The following is a 20,648-nucleotide window of genomic DNA, read 5'->3' as shown; positions in this document are numbered from 1 at the left end:
ATGCAAAGAGCAGTATGTCCACACAAGGAGGAAAAGCATTATTGAGGGCCATTTTTGGAGACTACCTACCACAGGTGGGAGTAGAATATTGAGGCCTCTAAATTTCCACCACCATTCCCTGGCCTATATCATTCACTCATTCATTGTGTCTTCCCTTCTAGTAAGATCGTGAAAGCAGACACTTTGCTTTGTTCATTGATATGTTTTCAGGACTTACTCACTGCCTGGCACATAGTAAGTATTCTGTAAATATTTGTTGAATGAATGAATGAATTAAACAACCAGTCATTCAATTGCCCTAACCAGTCACAGGAAGTTGAACAGGCCAGTACATTTTCTTGGAAAAAAGTGAGACTTAAGCTAGGCTTTAAATACAGGTAGGCAGCCTGGCAAGAACATATTCTATAGATAAGCTGATGAGAAGCAGCAATGGGTAATAGGTGGTCAGTTACCCAGTCACTTGCTTGGTGGACACACATCTGACTCTGACCAGGACCCTCTTAATCCATGTTGTTACATTCTCAATTTAGACAGGACAGCATATCAGAGGGAACCTAGAGAACTCTCATTAGATTTGTTCTGAGTGTGTGTGTGTGTGTGTGTGTGTGTGTGTGTGTGTGTGTGTTTCATGCAGAAGAGAGGAGGAGACAGAATTCCCACAAGCTCAGCCCCAGAGGTAGGGCTTTCCCCGAACTGCTGTGTAGATCAGTGGTTCTAAATACGGGTGGGTATTTTACACCTCCCTCCCCCCACATTACACACTCTCTGGGGAATTTTGGGTGTTGTCACACCTGGGGTAGGAGGGTGCTACTGGCATCTAGAGAGGGAGGCCAGGAATGCTGTCCAACATCCTATAATTCATAGGGTAGGCCACCACAACAAAGAATTATCTGGCCCCAAATGTCAATTGTGTTATTATTGAGAAACCCTGCTATAAAGGGTGATGGGAAAATACTGTGGATTCAGGGCATCTGGGAGCTGGTAGATTGCACGCAGTCATGTAGTAACACTTGGCCCAGAAACTGTGTTCCCACCTGAGACGACTGAGTTTTATAAACAACTCTCAATGCTGTAGCAGCTTAGCAGTGTGAATTAATGTCAGAGGAGTTCCAGTAATGTGAGTAATAATGACACAGAAGGATTGTAAAGGGAAAGAAACACAAGACTGGAAGCAGCAGAAGCACCAGGGCTTTTCCACAGCTAAGGAGAACAAGCCCCCTGCACTTTAATGTTGAGGATTTACCACCAAAATACCTCTCAGATTCCTCCTCTCTGTGTCCACTCCAACCTCCCTGGTCCAATCCACCACTATCTCTCTCTTAAGCGCTCTTTCCAGGTCCACTCTAGGCCTCCAGGCTTTCTCCACCAAGGGACAGAGGGAGATCTCAGAGCACACGTTAAATGGTGCATTTGCTGCTTAAAAACCTAGGAAGGCTTCCCAGTATACTTAAAACAAAATCTAACTGGTCCACCATGTTCTGGAGGATAAAGCCTTATTCTACCTGTGGGTGCCCTCCCCTCCCACCTGCCTCAGCATTCTGCAGCCATAAAGGGCCACGTGCTGGCCTGTTTTCCATTTCTGAAATACTTTGAGCTCATTCCAGCCTCAGGTGACAGCCCCCATGGAGCTGACAGTCTGATGACATCTGAAGATAGACATGAATCATTCATATCACGGGCGCCTTGGTGGCTCAGTCATTAAGCATCTGACAGTTCCTGAGTTCGAGTCCCACATCGGATGAACTCAAGCCTCACTTTGGTAAAACATGAGCCCTGGGTGGGCCCCGCTTTTCTCTCTCTCTCTCTCTCTGCCTCTTGTGGGATTCTCTCCCTCTCTCTCCCCCTCGCTCATTTGTGCCCTCTCTCTCAAAAAAAAAAAAAAAAAAAAAAAAAAAAAAACAAATCACACAAGCATATGTAAAACTGATCCCAGTGTTATGAGCAAAAGGGCCACAGTGCCCTCAAGAGCTTGTGACAAGAGGATTTGACCCATCAGAAAAGCCAGTGAATGAATTCTTGAACAAGTGGATCTTGAACTGAGATCTGATGGAAGAGCAGGAGTTAACTAACTGAAAAGAAAGCTGGAGGGGAAAACATCCTTGTGCAAATGCCCTGAGGCAGTGTCTGTTAGGCTAAGTGGAGAGTGGAGTAGAGGTGGAGTAAGCAGGAGACAGATCTTACAAAGCCTGAAACCTATAACATGGAGTTTGAATTTTATTCTGAGCCTAAGGGGAAGCTCTTGAGGGATCTTAAGAGATTGACTGATGAAATTTGCAATTTGAGAATATTACTCTGGCTGCAGCATCGATATTTGTAAATAATTTCTCCCAACCTTATAGCAGTTGTAGCTCCTGAAATTTGAAGAGAGGTCAGGAAGAATGTGGGGGACACCCCAACAGCTGTCAAAGGCAGAGATGATGGTAGTTTGGACTATTGATGAGGGAGAGGAAAAACTGTTCAGTTTGAAAATATATTAAAATGCGTGTATCTGAAACACAATTGTATTCCTGTTTCTTACTCTATAGCCCTAGATGTCATTATACCATAAATAAATAAATAAATAAATAAATAACCAACCAACCCACCCACCCAGGAAGACTCACCACCCAGAGACCTCCAGTTGGAGGGCATTTTGAGCATCAGCTTGGTTGGCTAGTTGGCTATGCTAAGCAACATTACATATGCAAGTCTGTCTGTTTTTGAAAGCATCCCAAGGCAAGTAGGACCTAAGCATTAGGAGGTTGGTCATGAGAACATGTCATCTCCCCTTGCTTACTTTTGCAGGAGGGCAGAAACGGGTGTCGGTTGCAGATAAAGGCTTGTTGTCATTATGGCATAGCATGTATGAGCACCCCAGCACAGAGTCAGACTGCCTGGATTCAAATTCCTATTCCCACCACCTCACTTACCAGCTCTGTGAAACATTTTGAGATCTCTACATTGCTTCTATGTCCTCACTTTTAATATAGGAGTGATAGGGGTGCCTGGGTGGCTCAGTCAGTTAAGCGTCCGACTTCGGCCAGGTCACGATCTCACGGTCCGTGAGTTCGAGCCCCGCGTCGGGCTCTGTGCTGGCAGCTCAGAGCCTGGAGCCTGCTTCAGATTCTGTGTCTCCCTCTCTCTCTGGCCCTCCCCCGTTCATGCTCTGTCTCTCTCTGTCTCAAAAATAAATAAACATTAAAAAAATTTAAAATAGGAGTGATAATAATAGCAACCACCGGTGGCATTTTAGAAGGTCAATAAATACTTTCTGCCCCTCCTGCATTCAGAACTGAGAAATAAAAGCAGGCGTCAGACAGGTAGAGATCAAAATGTCATCTTTATTACTGACAAAGCTGGACTGGAGGATGTGGCTGAAGTGGAAACACTTTACCCAGTCACTGACACAGTGAGCAACCGCAGACGGCAGACAGCAGACAATTACGTGTACCCTCTCTGAAAGCCACTGGTCTGTGGCATCAGATAAGTCCTCCTCCTGCCCTGGGGAAGAGTAAGGGAGAATTAGATGGAAGCTGGATGTGTTCCTACATGCTTGGCCCTGCTGGGGAGGGAATAGAGTAGGAATTCACCACCCCCCCCCCCCACCTCCAAGAAAATAGGTGAAGGGGAAATAAGTGATTCCCTCAATCACTTATTGAGGGATTCGTGGGATTGTTATGGATATTAAAGAAAAACAATAGGTAAAGTGTTCAGAATATAGACTCCATAAAGGTCTCACCCTTGGCATCAATTGTCCTGAGCTGGTCAGACTAGCCAAGATAGGCAAGGCTGATCAACAGAGGAAAGTTGTGGTTCAGAAATTGCAGGAAGCAAGGGAGTTTCTTAAAAAGGGGATTTCTCTCTCTCCCTCTCTCCTAGTTCCCTACACTCAGGAAACCTTGAGAGTTCCCTAAAGGGAAATGCTGACCAGATATGAACTGGCAAGTCTTTTAAACAGGGGGAAAAACCCAACAGCTGTATCTCTGGTAATACACCAATCCAGTGACTTATGAACACAGTATAATGGCCTAGCTTTCTTTTATGGTTGTGTGCGTGTGCACTACTTTTGCTGGTGTAGGACGAGTTTTTGTTGGGGGAGGAAAAGGAGCTTTGTGTGCTTCTCCAGGCAGCCTCTCCTCACCACTTATAATTAAGCAATTAAGAATCACTGGCCAGGAAGTCACTGGGAGCAAACAGGAACAACCCTGGGGAAAGCCTTGTCCAATCAATGAACAATAGCAATTCCATTTAAGGTGAGTGCAACAAAAAGACAGGAAATAACACGTGTTGACTCTAGCTTTGGGTGCAGTCCATCAGCAAGGCCATCCTCACCACCTGATCTGCCTCAGCCAATCTCAGGTCACCTACCTGATGCAGGAAGGCTGCAGGTTGTGTAGACACCAAGGGAAAAGCCCAGGAAAGAAGGAAGTTGTTGGTCTGTGAGCCTAGTGGTTCTCTTCCCTGTGCTGAGTCATCTCTTATCAGGGCACCAGGGAACCACACCTGCCTAAATTTCTGAGACAGACGGAAAACCCCAGCAGCCTGGATCCCTAAGAGGTTTTACCTTGGGTAATCCCTCTTACCAAGGCCATTCACCTTTGGCATTTCCAACTGTAACATCTTTAGACCCCCTTCTTTCTCAAGGGGAAATCTACAAAGATGGAGGGGGCTCCCAGGCCCACAGGTTCAACATGGCTGTATAATCCAAAGCTTTTCCATGAAAATGGAACCTTAAATGTGTTGCTAATTTACCAATAGTAATAGCTAATACTTAGTGATCACTTACCATGTCCATGTACTGTAGTAATTTTCACAACGAGGTACTATTGTTGTCCACATTTCACAGATAAGGAATTAAGACACAGAGAAGTTAAGTAATATTCCCATGACCCTTATCTATCTACTATATTCAGGACATCTAGCCCAGAGCAAGGAAACCAAAGTTTTATCTTACACAATCTGTTTTTATGGACTCAGAGAATGTAAGATCTGGAAAAGCCTTTGAAGATAACTGAGCGCAACCCCTGATGATATGAGAAAACACAGCTGGAGAGGGGTTAGGGTGTGTTTGTTCAAGTCCCACAGTAAAATGGATGAAGCCCTAATCCCCTCTACTATAACACACTCTCCTCCTTCACTCCCAGAAGAAATCACTCTCCTGAAATTTTAAAATCATTTCCTTGTTCTTCAATTCTCCATACTTTTTATTGTTACCATTTTTACTGAAAGAACAATAAATAGGAAAGAAAAGATGGAAGGCAATGTAAAGGAAGAGAGAAGATGGGTACGAAGATTAAGATAGAAAGAAGGGCGGGTGGGACAAATGGGGAGAAGGATGAAGGAAGAAAGGAAGGAATGAAGGATGGAAGGAAGGAAGAAAAGAAATAAGGAAGGAAGGGAGGGAGGGAGGAAGGAAGCTAAAGAAGGAAAACCATCTGCCTATTAATTACTGAGAAGCTTGAAAACTCAATTGCTAGAGCCTTAGTTTGGGGTTCAAGATGTCTAAGGACAAACCAAATCCCTTGTGACACTGATTCAATACCAACAACTAGCTCAGAGCCTCAATTTCCCCATCTATAAAACCAAAGATTCACTATCCACCTAGTCCCCCGAAAGCGTTGGGCCTCACCAAAGAAGGCCGCCCATGCCCTTCTCCGCAGCCGTCGCTCTATCCTCAATAATCATGGCGACCGCGCGTGACGTAGAGTTCCGTCGCCTCCGCCTTCCCTCCCTCTACTGGGGGGCGGCGACCATCAATGACGGAGGTGAGCAGGGCGCATGCGCAGCAGCGGGGCCCGGCCCGCGGCGGCGGTGGCGAAGGGGCGGAGGGGTTCACCACCCGCAGTAGCCAAGCTGCGACGGCTGTGTCGGTATGGTGTAGCTGGGCCTGCGGGCAGGCGGCGGGCCGCGGGCGGGGGCGAGGCGGCCGCAAGGGCCGACGCCGCCTGACTGGCTCGGGTGTAGCGGCAGCACGCTGAGGGGGCGTCGCCGCCGCCGGCCCCCGGCGCCGCCGCGGGAGGCCGCGCCCGCCATGGCGGCCCGGGCGGTGCTGGACGAATTCACGGCGCCCGCGGAGAAGGCGGCGCTGCTGGAGCGGAGCCGCGGCCGCATCGAGGGCCTGTTCGGCGTGAGCCTGGAAGTGCTCGGCGCGCTCGGGGCCGAGGAACCGCTGCCCGCGCGCATCTGGCTGCAGCTCCGCGGGGCGCAGGAGGCGGTGCACAGCGCCAAGGTGAGTCCCGCTGCCGCCCCCGCCCTCCTTCCGCGGCCCAGCCCCTGGGGCCTCGTCTTGGCCGGGCTCCCTGGGCGCCCCCACCCCTTTTCTCCCTGCTCCATGTGGGTACGCAGCGAAGCGCCGTGGTTAAGAGCGCAGTCTCCAGAGTCCATGGACCCGCGTTCTCAGCTCTCGATCCATGTGACCTTGGGCTAGCGGTTCAATCCCGGAGCGCCTCAGTTTCCCCATTTGTAAAGTGGCGAGGGCGAAAGTACCTCTCTCGGAGGGCTGTCGCGAGGTTTGGAGTAGGTGTTATTGCAAAGCGCAGAGCGCAGTGGCTGGCCCGGAGTGAGCGCGCTGCGAATGTTGCCTGTTGTTATCCGCCCCCTGGCCCTCGGGATGGTGCGCGCAGGGCCTGGTAGCTAGGCCCGCAGCCTCCTTGTCCACCACTTCAGCCACCTCTCTCTTCCCAGGCCTCCAGTACAGAGGTTCTGAACTTTTTGGGATTTCAGCCCCTTTTGAGAATCTGACAAAACTATAATAGTAGTAAAATATGCAGAATATCAAGAAGAGATAGGGATATTTAATAATAGTGTTAAAAAGTATTGTTTCTTGTATTGAGGAACATATTTAATGGTTACAGGTCGTAGGACGAGCATAAGCTGAACACTTCATAAGGATTACCTAATGCAGCCCTTAAAAAATCCAGTGAGGTAGATTTTATTATCTTCCTCTCTCTAAATTAACAGCTGGAGAAACTGAAACTCTGCAAGTGGTGACTCACCTTCTCTCAAAATCAGCACTTCAGACTTATACCTACGCAACACCTTCAACTACTCCCCTTCCTCCCCGAGCCAGGAAACTAGCAAAGCGCAACCCCCCTTCTCACGTATCCAAGTTTCTCCAGCTCTTTCTGTCCAGTAGGTGCGGGAGCCAGGATTCAGACTTAGGGCCCTTGTTCTTGCTACCTGTCTCCCAAATGATGAGCCCTCTGGCTGGGAACAAAATGATCCTCTTTCTGGCATCCTACTTCAGGAATTTCACAGTGCTCTCAGAATTGGATCTGCTGTGATTCCTGACTCCCTCTTAGATTAAAAAAAAAAAAAGCGCCTAAATGCTTTTTGTTTTAATATCATTGAAGGAGAGGGGACACTTAACCGTGTGATCTTTCTCCATAGCATAACTTACTACATTCTAGATGTTGAATCAAGTTTGCTTTCCTGTGCTTAATTTTTTTCCTAACTTGTAATTTTTAACTTCTGAGTCCCCTCTTGTTTTTCTCCCAGCTGCCAAATTTCTTCACACTCCCCAGGGCTAAAAGGTGTGACATAACTAAGTCTTATTAATGCTTCTGTGAAATCTCTTACATGCACTCATTCCTCTTCATTGCCTTTGCTGCTATTAAGACCTTCATTCTAGGTATGTGCGCCTCCCTTACTTCATTGCCCTCACTCCAGTCCCTCCTCCCCCCCCTGGCATTAGACTGAACTGTCCAGGGAAAATCCTTTTCCTGCCCTGGGACCTGCTAGGGCCTCCTGTTGCCTATCTCATTCACTCCAAACTCCTGGAGATTTACAAAACATTTACTAATCCAGTCCCACCTTATTTTCCCAATTCTCTGCCATAGCAACCCTCAAGCTTAAACCACTACTGTTGTCTGACTAGTCTCACTGCTTTTACTGTGTGCTTCACCTGCTCCCAGTTCAGCTTTACTCAAGACTCACCCCAAGTGTAGAAAGTACTTATTTTGCTGTACAGAAAAACCTGGCATGTTCTGCTAGACCCTCCCAACTCCAGTTCTGTTGCCTGTCCTGCGACACAGTTTAGGATAAGCTATTTGGAAAAGGTGTGTCTTACAGTATCTCGGTAGTAGGTGTCACCCACCCATTTTATGTTTGCTAGGTGTGTTACTCATAATCCAATCCTCCCACTTGTAAGAAATTCTTTTTCTTTTCCCTTGAGACTCATGGGTAAGAGTTGAATGCCACAGTTACATTCTTTTGAGTAAGAGGAAACCATTAACTTAAGAATAGGAAAGCAGACTTCAACATCAACAATATTTTAAGTTGTGGAGGAGAAGGTTTGGGGGAAGGAAGATTTATTTTTTTTTTTAAAGAGAGAGAGTGCAAGCAGGGGAGAGGGGCAGAGGGAGAAAGAATCTTAAGCAGGCTCCACACTAAGCGCAGAGCCTGACAAGGGACTTGATCCCACAACTCTGAGATCATGACCTGAGCAGAAATTGAAAGTCTAGGAGGCCCTACTGGCTGAGTCATCCAGGCGCCCCAGGAAGATTAAGAGTAAATAAGAATTTTTTTTTTAACCAGCTGGTGGAGCTTCTGATTAAGATAAGGACAACTATTCTGGGTCTCTTCAGGCAGGTTACTTTGTTTTCCTGCTTTTAAAATGTTAAATCATGGGGCTCATGGGTGGCTCAGTTGGTTAAGCGACCGACCCTCAGTTTCTGCACAAGTCACAATTTCATGGTCGTGAGATTGAGCCCCATATTGGGTTCCATGCTGGGCCTGGAGCCTGTTTGGGATTCTCTCTCCCCGCTTCTCTCTGCCTCTTCATGTGCACTCTCTCTCTCAAAAATAAATATTTTAAAATGTTAAATCACTACATTTAGCTCATGTGAGAGTAGGGCAGAAAATGAGGTTTAGTTAGTTAGGGTTCTATTGGCTAGAGAGAAAGGGGGCTACAGGTAGAAACTGACAACATCCTGGGAGGTTAAAAAAAAAAAAAAAAAGGCACATCCTCTGTAAAAGTGGCCACTTTTGTGAGAGGAGAAATTTGTTGGCAGAAGCAGCACCTACCTGGGCTTTAAAGCATCATCAAGATTCCCAGATGGAGGTAATTGTGAGCAAAGTCTAGAAGCCCCAAAACATGTGGAGTGTCTTGGTAGGAAGTGTCAGAGCCTCAAGGAACCCAAATGCCAGGTTAAGGCATTGGGCCTTAGAGTCAGTGAGGATTTTTGAGAGAAGGACTTGTCTGAAACTCTACTTGGAGGCAGGAAGACCCACCTGTGGAAGAGACTTTGTTTCAAGCTGGACATGGATGGGTGACAAAAGTTTTCCCTGGGATTTGGCAACTGAGTGTATGTAGGGATTAAGAGAGAGGTTTTAAGCCTTGATGTTAGGAAGGATGGTGGATAAAGTTTGACCTGTTGGTGAGGCCAGGTAGCCAACATTTGAAGAAAACTTATGTGCCAAGAAGTACAGTAACAGTTGCCTCTAGACCTCAAGTAATTCACAGCCTAGTAGGGGACGCAAACATGGAAACAAATAGTATAGTATGATACATGTTAACTATTGAAGTATGTGCCAGGTGTTAACAGTAATACAGGAGAGAAAGGGTTGCTCTGCTAAATTGTGTGTAAAGGATGAACAAGAGTTTTCCAGAGGGAAGAGCATGCATAAAATCACAGGGATATGAAATAGTGCCAGTTTATCACTGATTTCCCAAGTGTAGGAGGCAATTGGAGGGAGATGGGCAGAGGTGGAAAGGGGCCAAGTCACAAGGCACTTGGGGAACTGTTGAAGAACTTGGATTTTACCAAGCAGGCGAGTGGTAGAGACTCCTGGAAGGGTTGTGAGAACATGAGTGATGCCATCAGATTTACATTTCTAAGAAATGTCTTCACTGAGAGTGTTTATACCCCCAGGTTTGTTCTCCTCAGTGTGGTCCGTTGCTGGTTTGTGATGATACAAGGACAGATTGGGGGTGGTTAGCAACTTTTGTAGCAATGTGATATTACCAGTAGGGCCAGATTGTCTGAAAGAGACAAAAACCAGTAGAGGTCATTGTACGTAGGGGCCCAACAGGACGGGGTTGAGGTAAGTGGTGGCAGAAGTTACGGAACCAAAGAAGGCTGAGGACTGAATTTCAGAGAGATAGTGGAAGTACTGACTAGATGCTGCCTCATTCACAGATCAAGGATGCAATGCCTGGTGAGATCCTTGGAGTCAGGCAATGGAGGCCGAAGAGATCTCAGCCCTGAAAGTGAAAAATTAGAACATTCCTTCAGCTCTAGGAGCTACAAATTCCATGCTCCCTGAGTCCAGGCAGGGAGACTGTACATGGAAGTGGCTGGTTGGTAGGGAGGAACTGGTGAATAAGGTGCGTGTGCCCTGTGGGAGAGGGTAACTGCCAGTGCTTAGTATTAGCCACTTACATAGTGTGGGCCCAGTGATGTCTGAGCTCATTATCCAAGAAAAGCCAGGGGTCTGGGTTTTATAATGTGAAATCTGTTTTGGTTTTTTATGAGGCAACTAATTTATGTTTTAAAAACCATGCATGCTGTGAATTATATCTCAATAAAAATCTTGCATTAATATATTCTTTTAAAAGTATATATTCTAAAAGGCAACCATGTATTGTAAACAAAACATGTCAGTGGACCAAATTCAGCTTTTTAGGACCTCTTGTTTAGATACAAGAGACAGGATGAGTGAAGATACGCTTTCTCCACTCCCCCCCCCCCCCCAATTTGGGGAAGAGGGTAGTTGAACACCTTAATGGCCTTTAATAATTGTCTCAGTAAAGTAGAATACCAATTCCTGCCTCGAGAGGGAGGGTGAGAGCTTGAAGACAGTGGTGTATGTTAGGGTGGACGCAGCAAAATTTTTGGAAGTGCATTGGAAAAGAACAAAAAAGGATTGGAACTGAAGTAAGAGTCAGGGAAAGTTAGATGGCCTGAATTTATAGTATCACTTAGTCCAGGAATTCTCCAGCAGGTGATGATTTCCCCACTCTGGGTGTTGGTGAAGCCAACACACCAAGCACTAAAGTAATCTAAGTTGTAATTGAACAAGGCAGGATAGGACCCCCGAAATGTTTCTGAATGGTCAGCATTAGCTACGACAATCCAGACATAATACAAGACTTACCTTCTACTTTTAGTGAACTGCCAGCCAGAGAGGTTCTGGCAGGTGAAGGTAGAAGGGGCATAATGAACTGTGTGAACAGTGTAAGGAATAAGACCTTAGGCCCTGTCCTCTCCTAGACTCATGGAATCATGTAAATAGGGCAAGTTCAGGAGGTATTGGAAAATTTTAAAAGTTGTCATTAGGAAGGAATTGCAGAGATCAGAATCTTGGATACGGAGGAATTCTGAGAAACCAAGGAGAAGTGCCTCAGTGGTCTGTGTGTGAAGTAGAAGTATTCCCTTCAGCTTGGAAAAGTGAGACGATAAAGGGGATGGAAGTGTGAAGCATCGGGAGATAATACATTGATGCGGTCAGCAAGGTCCATAGCAGGGATTTGAGTGCTAAAGTTAGTTGGTTGATTCAGGAGCCTGTCCTGGAGGTTAATAAACAAGAGTAATGGAGACAATGGCATGGCTACTTATACAGTTTCTCCATGAACATTTAGGGTGGTAAATTTGCTAACCACAACTGCCCATCAGTTGGTGGGATTTCAGGCATTACCTCATAGCAGTTAGTGGCCACCACAAGCCGTTGCCAGAACACCAATCTGATGGACTTCTAAGAAGAATAATTTGGAGGACTGGTAAATCTTACACATTGAAATTACAGTACACCTAAGAAACTATGCTAAGGTAGACTAACATCTGACCCATTTTAATTTATGAGGGAGAGAAAAAGAAGGGGTAAGAGTGTCATATGAAAAGTTGGTGATTATCCTTTATCCAACTTTGAGTTTTAACTTAATGTATTTGTAGCATAAGAGAGGAGAACGGGTAAAGAAAATGGAAATCCAGTAGAAGTGGCCTATTACTTCCTACATTGACTCATAGGGTTAAAATGGACACTGTATGGTTTCATTTCCTTTTCTGTTAAGAGAGATTGGTACCTGGTTTCATGAATGAATTCTTGAACAGTAGATTTGTTCATGGAGGAAATAATTTGTAGATGTAGTAATACTGGGTAGTGACTTGGAGTTTTTGTTTTGATTTTACCAGAAAGGAGAGGTTGGTGGCCTCTTTGCATTTCCTAGAATGATTTTTTTTTAAATGATGTTTTTCACTATGGTTGTGAAAATCATCTTAAGAAATGGTGGTTTGTTCAGTTTCTTTTTATGGTTAATATTTTGGGGTTATACCAGAATGTCGAAATAAGGGATACTCACACTGGTTATACTGGGGTCAAAGTGACTGCTTATGACCGTAGTTTCCTTTTCCCTCTCTACCAGTAGTATTGTAGGGTTTTAATTAAATCAAGGACAACATCATGTTCTGTGTTGGCTTTTTACTAAATTAATGTATAATTGCATAAAGTATGCAGTCTTGCATTTGAAAAACAAAATTATGGGGGAGGGGAATCCTTACAGTAATTGATTAAAGAACTATTTTTTAAAAAATAAGTTATGTTATTTGGAAACGACATAGGAAACTTCTTTGTTTAAAGAAACTGAATTATTTGTATTTGTTATTTTAAGAGGTTCAACTTAGAGAAGGTGTTTTGTTCAGTCTTAGTGCTGAGAGAATTAGTAATTTACTTTAGTTGATGAATAAGGAGATACATAGTAAATATTTTAGATCTTGTGGACTATACAGGGAATCTGTCTTATACTCTTTTTTTTTTTTTTTTTTTTTTTTTTTGCCTTTTTTACAACCTTTTTGAAGATGAAAACAATTCTCACCCTACAGGCTGTACAAAAATAGTTTGGAAGCCGGGTTTACATTGTCCAGAATGTAGCCACTACCACATGTGGCTGTTTAGATTAGTCACAGTTCAATGAAATTAAATATTCACTTCCTCAGTTGCATTTCAGGTACTTGTTGGCCACATATATCTAGTGTCTACCAGCATGGACAGTGCAGTTACAGAACATTTCTTCATTTTGTCTAAAAGTTATATTGGACATCACTGCCCTAGATGTGAAATAATCCTTGATTGGGTCTCCTAAACAATTCTCTGGTATGACAATGAAAAAATATGCAGCCATTCTTTTACCTTATTTCCTGAGTTTCTGTAATTTTTGTTGTGTCCTTTGTAATCTTAAATAACTTCCAAGGTTTACTTTCTTATTTTTAAGTTTATTTATTGTGAGAGATGAAAGAAAGCACAAGTGGGGAGGGGGCAGAGAGGGGGAGAGAGAGTCCCAAGCAGGCTCTGCATTGTCTTGTCAGCACAGAGCCTGATGCGGGGCTGGATCTCACAAACCTTGAGATCATGATTTGACACAACTTAATGGTGTTAAACTACTTAAGATATACATAGTACCCCCAAAGAAGTGAGCTAATTTTAGCATCCTTCTTGTTAGAAGATAAAAGACAAATCTTTGTGACTGATTGCCCAGGAATCTTCGGGAAACCCCAGTGATAGTTTATGGGTAAGATGCTTTCAGAGTGGTGTACTGCACAGCAATAGAAAAGAACACATAATTGATACATGTACTACCATGGATGAATCTCAAAGATATGCTGAAAGAAGACTTCCATAAGAGTATATATATTGTATGATTCTATACATGTGAAATACTGGACAAGGTAAAACATTTTTATAATTATGGTAAAAAAATCAGAATAATTAGAACAGAACAACTGGAAGGGGACATTAAACATAGATTGAGAATTAGTGATACTAAGGAATTTCTGTTCATTTTGTTGGGTGCCATAATGACATCTTGGTTATATTAGAAAGCCTATATGTGTATGTGTTTAAACTGCACTTGGTGTCTGACTCATTTGGAAATTAATGATGTATCTAAGGAGTATCCCTTAGTCAACCATTTACTATTAGTTCAATCAAGGTCTTAAAGTTAACTAAGGCTATTGGAAATTATGCTTAATCTGACAACTGAACAGCATATAACTTCTGATATTACAAGTTGAATATGTAAGCTTGTATTTTTCATAATCATAAATATGGCTAATCATGAGTAATATTACCTTATCTGACCAGCAAAGTTTAGGAAGTTCAGATGTGTCTCTTCATAGAAAAAAAATCTTATTTTTAAAAAACATATATGCATGCATTGTACACTACACTGATGAAATAGGAAAGGGACACTTGTTTTTAAGTTAGCATTAAAATTATCAAATCAAACGGACCTAAGGATTATTTTTATTACATTCTTGGAATTCTAGGAATACAGATTTATGTAAAAGTTTGTTACTCTCTGTAATTATAATTCTCTATAATTAGAACAGAGGTTCTTTAAGAAACTTTTTCATCTAGGGGCGCCTGGGTGGGTTGGTTAAACTCCCGACTCTTGCTTGATCTGGGCTCAGGTCATGATCTCATGGTTCATGAGTTCGAGCTCTGCATAGGGCTCTGCCCTGACAGCACAGAGCCTGCTTGGGATTCTCTTCCCCCTCTCTGCCCCTCCCCTTGCACACATGCACTCTTTCTCTCTCTCAAAATAAATAAACTAAAAAAAGAAACTTTAAAATCTAATTATCTACCCCTGGAGGTAGGAATATATTTCACATTCACACCATGAGAAATAAAGGCTTTTTTCATTTTCTAGATACAAACATTCAGAGAGCTTTCAGTTATGTTCCGTAATCTTAGCTACAGGTCAAAAGTAATCCAAAAACACAAAACTGGTCCAGATTTCAAAAAGGCTGTTCTTTCAGTGGTGCAGAGACGTGTACTTACACAAACAGAAAAATAGAAGACTAAAACCAGATTTTTTTCTAGCCTCTCATCCAACAGAAAATAGATCTATTATCTACTGACAGATCACCACATGGTCACAGTGTAAAATCAGATTCCTGTAGTCTAGGTACATATATACTAAGGGTATAGTTGAAACTGACCTGGTAGTGTGTACCCACCGGTGCAGGTGTAAAATTGACATGTGGCCAAGAACTGTAAAGCAAAAACAAAATCAGAAGACTAAAGAACAAAGAAATACCACTGGTAAAATTCTCTTCCTGCTTGGGATTCATGCTGGAACCCAAAATGAGACATGGTTGGTTTTACACAACTTATGTGGTCCTCTTTTTGAGCCACTCACGGCTCCAAGCAGGTGAGTCCACTTGGATATCTCCATGGGTCCTATAAGCTGGCAAAGTGTAAATTAACAAACCAAACAAACAAACAAAAACAACTATAAATGTGACTATCAGACAGGTAACTCATGAATGAAGGAACCAGCAGGAATGTAAAACTGGTTCAGAGAGCATTTGAAGATCTGAGTATTTATCTACACTAAAAACAGAATAGTGGAGTAAAATTGTTTGATTAGATACAAATTGGCTTGTATGTTTCAGAATAGTATAATCATATTTTTTCTACCAAATGAAGGTAATTGACATCTCTGGCAGACCACAAAAATCTGCATTTTAACATGTAACATCACGGTTCAGGCCCCAATGAATAATGAATAATGTGCCAGACAAAGGTGAATTTCCCAGAAGATTAAATACTCTTCGGGAGGGCCAAAGAGAGTGCTCCATTATGATTAAAAGGCCATCCTTTTTACCTGATTTAGAAGTATTTAAACTGGGTGCTTGGTGGCTCAATCAGTTCAGCATCTGACTCTTGATTTCTGCGAGTCCCACGTCAGGCTCTGCACTGATAGTTCAGAGCCTGCTTGGGATTTTCTCTCTGCCTCTCCCATGCTGGCTGGCATGCGTGCTCTCTCTCTCTCAAAATAAGTAAATAAGCATTTTTTTTTAAGTATTTAAAACTTTTCTTAACATTATGCAGACTATTAAAATGGAACCCTACCCCCGCTTTTGGTCATTTTGGCCACTTTTCTCTTACAGTGTTACCCACATTGTTGATACGAGGCTGGATGTCAACCTGTGTTCTCAAACTTCGTGATTTGTTTGAACGTGTATTTGTTTTCACATTTATTGATTAGTTCTGGGTTTCTCAACAGTGGCACTATTGATATTTTGGGCAGAGAATATTTTGTTGTGGGGGGTTGTACTCTGCATTGTAGGATGTTTAGCAGCATCCCTGACCTCTGCCCCCAGGATGCCAGGAGCACCCCATCAGTTCTAAAACCCAGAATGTCTCCTGACATTGCCAGTGCCCCCAGGAAGAGCAAAATCATCCCTGGTTGGGAACTGCTATGTTAAATAACCAAGGCCAGTCCCCGCACTGTCTAGTAGAATTGTGATAAATGATGTAGTTCAAATAATGAGATAACTGTTGTGTGTAGGAAACATTAACATCTCCCCCACCCCATTTTTGGAATGTGATTTTTGGATGAGTGTAAGGAAGGAAATGTTAAATTAGGCTGCAAAAATTAGAAAATGTACCAAAATCCAAGCCACAGAGGACTTTGGATATGGTTATGAGGATCTTGAATGATTAGTTGTACGCAGTGAGGACCTTTAGAAAGTTTTTGAGTAAGGAAGTGAAACCGGTGTGCTTTCACACGTCACTGGGGTGTTATGTGATAGAGGGTGTCCTAAGGGGTGTAGTGTGATAAGTAAGACTGGCAACAGAAAGAAGGGTTTAGAATTGGTTGCAGTAATATTCATATGAGACAAGATTTGTCAAAAATTGCATGTGATGAGAAGAAAAGAACGTTTTGAATCTAGGCAACTGTGTTTCAATTTCAAGGGACTTTGGACCAAAGACAAGTGGAGGAGAGCTGTGGGCTCTGATTCAGATAATTAAGTTTGAGACACTTGTGGGATAGTCCAGTAGAAGTGCCCAGGAGGGGATGGATTGTCTGCAGCCTTTCCAGTATTAAGGGCTAGAGATGGAAATTTGGAATTATCACCATAGATGTAAAAGTTACGGTTGGAACCTAAAGAGTGTGTGAGTATAATTGAGGGGAGTGTACCAGGATGGAACCTTGGGGAACGCATACATTTAAGGTGCAGTAGGAGATAGCAAAGGATTTAGGGAAGTAGTGAAAGATAAGAAGTAGACAGCTAGTGGTATCTTCAAAGCTTGGAGAGGAAATAACTTGTCAAGGAGAAGCTGGTCAATGATATGGTGCTACAGAGATTCCTAGTAGGAGATTGCAGAGAAGGGCCCTTTGCATTTGACATTAATTGTTATTGTTGGCATTTGAGAAAATGATTTCAGTTTGAATGGGAGCAGAATCCAGATTTCAAGGGGTTGGCAGTGAAATGGAGTTTAAGCTACTTTTTTCAAAAAAGTGTGAAGATGAAGACAGAGATGAAGCAGTCCCAAGCATAGGCAGTGGGGCTACAGGAAGTATTCTGTAGGGTCAGGGAAACCAACACAGGTTTGTAGGTGGGCAGGGATGAGTAAAAAGGGAGTGATGAATGAAGACCTAGGAAAGGGGCATAGCTTTGAAACAGAAGGAAGGAGAATGAATTCATGAAAGGTAGAATTTTTTAGGTGAAAAAGGAGAAGCAGTTGAAGGGCTTCACAAATGTTGGCCTTTGAGCTCTGATGAAATAATTTCTTTTACTGAGAGTGAGAAGAGTGACAGAAATGAAGTTTTGGGACCTGAAGACATTATTTGGGTAAGAATGAAGAATAAATTCATCAGGAATGCTGAAAGTTTGGAAGCTGTAGAATTTCAGAGATTTACAGGTGTAATGGGGATGAAGTCTAGGGTAGATACTGAGTGTGGCCTCTGGTCCTGTTTCCAGAAGTATACTCAGAGTGAGTGTGCAGAAAGTCCTTCCCTTCGGAGTTGTTAGGGCACCCCTCCTGGGAAAGAACTTGGTAGACATTTTTTTTTTTCAACGTTTTTTTTTTTTTTTTTTTTTTTTTTTTTTTGGGACAGAGAGAGACAGAGCATGAATGGGGGAGGCGCAGAGAGAGAGGGAGACACAGAATCGGAAACAGGCTCCAGGCTCTGAGCCATCAGCCCAGAGCCTGACGCGGGGCTCGAACCCACGGACCGCGAGATCGTGACCTGGCTGAAGTCGGACGCTTAACCGACTGTGCCACCCAGGCGCCCCAGAACTTGGTAGACATTTTAGAAATGAGATTGAAGAGAAAGATGGAACAAAAAGCAGATGTTAGAAGTGCATTGGGAAAATGGTTAATATGGTTATTAATAATTTTATAGCAATATTGTTAATATAGATAGCCAGATAGAGACCTAAATGGACTTGTTACAGATTTGTAGATTAATGATATTAAAAACGCTTGTTTTTTCGGGGTGCCTGGGTGGCTCAGTCGGTTAAGGGTCCAACTTTGGCGCAGGTCATGATCTCATGGTCTGTGGGTTTGGGCCCCGTGTCAGGCTCTGCTGACAGCTTGGAGCCTGTTTCAGATTCTCTCTCTCTCTCAAAAATAAATAAATACTTAAAATGCTTTAAAAAGAAAGCTTGTTTTTTCTAAGGCTTGTAAGGTGTTTCTAACTTATACATAGTCTGTAGGACTCAAGTATCATTGTCTAAAAATCATATTACTCCTACTTTCTTTTCTCTTAGAGATGATATACAGCACCATTTATTCAAGAGTCTCCTAAATATAAGAAATCTTTAGAATCCAGAAGTATGCAACTAGAGATGAGAACTACTAGTCTGAACCGTTTTGGAAATCTCTCTATAATGTATCAAGAGCTTCCTTGCCTGAATGGTTTCTTTTTCTTCCATGATTTGTGGTCCGCTTGAGTATCTTCTGTTATGTTGTGCCAGGGTGCAGTTATGCTCCTGGCAGCTGCCACAATGTGTTAGAGCCGTGCTCATCCTAGCTGATCTTGAGTTGCTATGGCTTTTAGCCATTATGTCTTCCTTAAATTTGTTTTTGCACCTGTGCTGTCAGTTGTCATTTGCTGTTACGTGCTCTGCAGGTATGTTATTCCTTCTACACTTTGAATCAGCTGCTTCAAACCATATGTGACCAGGAGACAAGCTGACAAAGCCCCTTACATGTGTGCCTGTAATAAGAGATAGTAGGTGGTGAACTGTGGTGTCGAGAAACCTTTCCCCAAACCTGTGGACTCTTGAATAGCCACTTTGATCTTTTCTGTGGTTTTTTTGTTTTTGTTTTTTAATCTACGTTCTCAATGGCACAGGTTGCCAGGAGCTTCTGTGTGGATTCTTGAAATGTTACAGTAGAGTTGAGAAGAGCTGAGTTTGTAGAAGGTAGAATAATAGAAAGCATTTTGCTATATGAAAGGGAAGTTATTATTGTATGTATTATATGCTTCCCCCACCCTTTTTTTCCCTGAAAAGCCTGAATAAAGTAAAACAGAATATGAACATTGCAGGATAGGGGAGACAGTTTTTGATTAACATTTAAATGTTCCAATACCGAATACAGCCAAATGCAAAGGATGGGTATTTGGGTCCACAGATGCTTATCAGTGCAACTGATGGCCAGACATCTAGAATGTAGTAATACTGTACACTTGTATACTTCATTGTTCACTTCTGAACTTGAAAATAAAAATCAATTGTTGCTACTTAGTAATTCACAAGAGTAAATTATTAATGAAAAAATGAGTCTGGATCTCAGGGGATAATTATTCATTTCTTTTGGGAGTACACACATGCACAAAGTTTTGTGCTTGTGAAGTTTTGTGTCTGTTAGTACAATTCTCCCCCAAAACAGTGCAGTTAGTCTTGCAATAGTAGTTTTAGTTATTTGGGGGATAATGTCAGCTCTGCTTGTATTGGGCATTTCTCTGCCAGTCTTCCTGGTGCTTACAAACCGAAAGCCACAGGAACTCTCCTGAGGCCCTCTATGATCTCAGAAGATCCAATTTTTACTTGATTTTTTTTTTCTCTGAAAAATAGTAATCCAAATAATATCTGGTTGTATCCCTGAGTATATCGCTTGCTGTGAAACGATTGTGTAAGCAATGAAAAAGTATATTGATTTGTTTGTAAATAACACATCAGGTTCACAATTTTATTTTGTGTAGGTTCAAATGTATAAAATTAAGTTTATAAAAACATATGGGCTTTTATGATTATCATTAAACAAATTACATATTGGAAATCTCTACCTTCTCAATTTTGCTGTGAACCTATAACTGCTTGAAAAAATAAAGTCTGTTTTAAAAAATTGAAATCAGTGGGGGGTGGGAGGGAGGGGAGGGTGGGTGATGGGTATTGAAGAGGGCATTTTTGGGGATGATCACTGGGTGTTGTATGGAAACCAATTTGACAATAAATTTCATAAAAAAAAAAATTGAAATCAGGATTATCACTAGTCTTGCAGCTACCTGTCTGTCTCAGCATCCAGTTTAATTTAAATTTTTTAGTTGCATAGGTTTGAGAACATATCATACAGTTAATTAGTTATAGCTCTTCTTGCAGATTATACCACTCCAGAAAAGTAACAGAAATAATGGAAAATGTTTGTTCCAAAGATAAATCACTCATAATATTTCATAACTGCTAACATTCTTACATGTCAGAAAAGAATCAAGCTACAAATTAGGGCCGGGGCACCTGGGGGGCTCAGTCTGTTAAGCGTCAGACTTTGGCTTCAGGACATGCAGGATCGTGCAGTTCATGAGTTCCAGCCCCGCGTCAGGTTCTCTGCTGTCAGCACAGAGCCCACTTTGGATCTTCTGTCCCCCTCTCTATCTGCCCTTCCGTGGCTCGTGCACACCCTCTCTCTTTCTCAAAAATATATAAACATTTAAA

At 42.7% G+C, this 20,648-nt stretch overlaps 1 protein-coding gene and 1 long non-coding RNA gene across 2 annotated transcripts in view; one reads left to right on the top strand and one right to left on the bottom strand.

The window, feature by feature from the left end:
• Positions 1-3,300: 3,300 nt before the first annotated feature.
• LOC123579112 lies at positions 3,301-5,720 on the bottom strand. The gene is made up of 3 exons (XR_006702626.1): positions 5,609-5,720; positions 4,766-4,802; positions 3,301-3,480 (listed from the first exon to the last, which is right to left on the bottom strand). It is a non-coding gene; the product is annotated as an uncharacterized LOC123579112 (long non-coding RNA).
• Positions 5,721-5,774: 54 nt separating this feature from the next.
• N4BP1 (NEDD4 binding protein 1) overlaps positions 5,775-20,648 on the top strand; it is a 50,581-nt gene continuing 35,707 nt past the window's right edge. The window contains exon 1 of the mRNA XM_045442667.1: positions 5,775-6,208. Within this exon, the coding sequence (XP_045298623.1) occupies positions 6,011-6,208 (198 nt within the window). The 5' untranslated portion in view covers positions 5,775-6,010. The remainder of the gene's footprint in view (positions 6,209-20,648) is intronic.

This window comes from Leopardus geoffroyi, chromosome E2 (assembly GCF_018350155.1).
Source record: "Leopardus geoffroyi isolate Oge1 chromosome E2, O.geoffroyi_Oge1_pat1.0, whole genome shotgun sequence".
Taxonomy (NCBI): domain Eukaryota; kingdom Metazoa; phylum Chordata; class Mammalia; order Carnivora; family Felidae; genus Leopardus; species Leopardus geoffroyi.
The sequence above is the reverse complement of the archived record's forward strand: the minus strand, read 5'-3'. Positions and strand labels throughout refer to the sequence as shown.